The sequence below is a fragment of the Bombina bombina genome, chromosome 2 (genome assembly GCF_027579735.1).
Source record: "Bombina bombina isolate aBomBom1 chromosome 2, aBomBom1.pri, whole genome shotgun sequence".
Lineage (NCBI taxonomy): Eukaryota > Metazoa > Chordata > Amphibia > Anura > Bombinatoridae > Bombina > Bombina bombina.
In genome coordinates this window covers 503,529,171-503,530,837 of record NC_069500.1, presented here as the reverse complement: position 1 = coordinate 503,530,837, position 1,667 = coordinate 503,529,171, and the positions used below count along the sequence as shown (strand labels likewise).

Sequence of the window (1,667 nt, the reverse complement as noted above, 5' to 3'; positions counted from 1 at the left end):
AGAAAATCATATTTAAAAAAAAACAACAATTTTTCTGGGTGATATAATTTGGTATATCTGGTACATTATTTCTTGGAAAAAATATGATTTGAATGGATAACCCTCAGACCCAGAGTTATTTCTAAAATCAATTAATCTAAGCACAGCTCCTGAACAGGAGTGTACAGTGGCTGAACATTGAAAAGTAATTTCTTTTAAATGACCACCATTCCGATCCGAATAGGAAAGTAATTTAATAGTTCTTTCTTTTTTTTTTTTGAAGCGTCAGCAATATCATGCCAATAAGAGGACAGTTTGAAAACAATTCTTCACATGAAGAGTTTACTCTTTTGGGACTAGTGACAACACCAGTTTTGCAGAAGCTGCTTTTCATATTGCTTTCTGTCATCTATATAATGACGCTTATTGACAATGTCATGGTCATTGTCATAATCCAACTGGACTCTCATCTTCACACACCCATGTATTTCTTTCTTCTTCATTTGGCATTGACAGATATCTTATATACTATAGCTGTGTCCCCAAACACTTTGAGAAATCTTTTAGTTGAGAACAAGTCAATCTCATTTGCTGGCTGCTTAATGCAAATGCTTATATTTATTAGTTTGGGTGGTACTGAGTGCACCCTCCTTGGCATAATGGCTTATGACAGATATGTTGCAATATGCCACCCTCTACTATATAATACAATAATGAATCAGAAAGTGTGTATCTACTTGGCAATGACCTGCTGGGCTATTGGTCTGCTTAATTCATTAGTGCACACAATTCTTACATCAAGGTTAACATTCTGCAGAGACCATTATATACAGCATTATTTCTGTGAAATATCCTTTATCTTGAAACTCTCCTGTGGGGAAACTCATGTGAATGAAATCATGATATTTATTTTAGGGGGAGGTATTATAGTGAATTCTCTCATCTTAACATTCGTATCATATGCCTTTGTAATTGCTACAGTCATTAGGATCCCTGGGAAAACAGCAAAATACAAAACATTCTCCACCTGCACCTCACATATAACTGTGGTCAGCATATACTTTGGGACTGTGGCCTTCATCTACTTACGACCTGTATCACAGTCTTCTTCTGATATAGATCGAGTTACCTCTTTGGTTTATGGTCTGCTAACACCATTTTTAAATCCTATTATATATACTTTAAGAAATCAAGAATTTTATAGAGCTTTTCAGAACTTGCGGGGCGTTTATTGTCTCAGTCTCAGAACCAAATGATATCCTATTTTCTAGTGACATTTCTAGTGTATTATTATAACTGAACTGCTTCTCTCAATGAGGAAATCCTGGATGACTTTATATAACACTCCATATATATCATCTATGAATTTACTAATGAGATTATATTAAAGTTTACAATATCTCTGGTCTTGATAATGCCACTAAATGGACAATTGAAGATAATTTAACATAAAAAGCCTGGTGAATGCATACATTAATAAATGAAAGAGCTAAAATAAAATTTGCAAAGACTAGATGAAAAAAAGAAGAAGCTTAAATCTAGAGATAATGGAGACACAAAATCTGACAACACACACTGATACTTAATAGAGATGTGCAACCAAGAGATGTTCGTTTCAGATGAAATTTTTGCTCTGAATATTCAGGGATATTCATTTTCCGTAATATTCTGTAGTTGCACAAGTTAGT

General features: G+C 33.8%; 1 protein-coding gene across 1 annotated transcript; it reads left to right on the top strand.

Moving 5' to 3' along the window:
• The first annotated feature begins 275 nt into the window (after positions 1 to 275).
• On the top strand, positions 276 to 1,235 carry LOC128647081 (olfactory receptor 1019-like). Its single transcript, XM_053699896.1, has one exon. The coding sequence runs from the start codon at positions 276 to 278 to the stop codon at positions 1,233 to 1,235; it is 960 nt and encodes a 319-aa protein (XP_053555871.1).
• Positions 1,236 to 1,667: the final 432 nt, after the last annotated feature.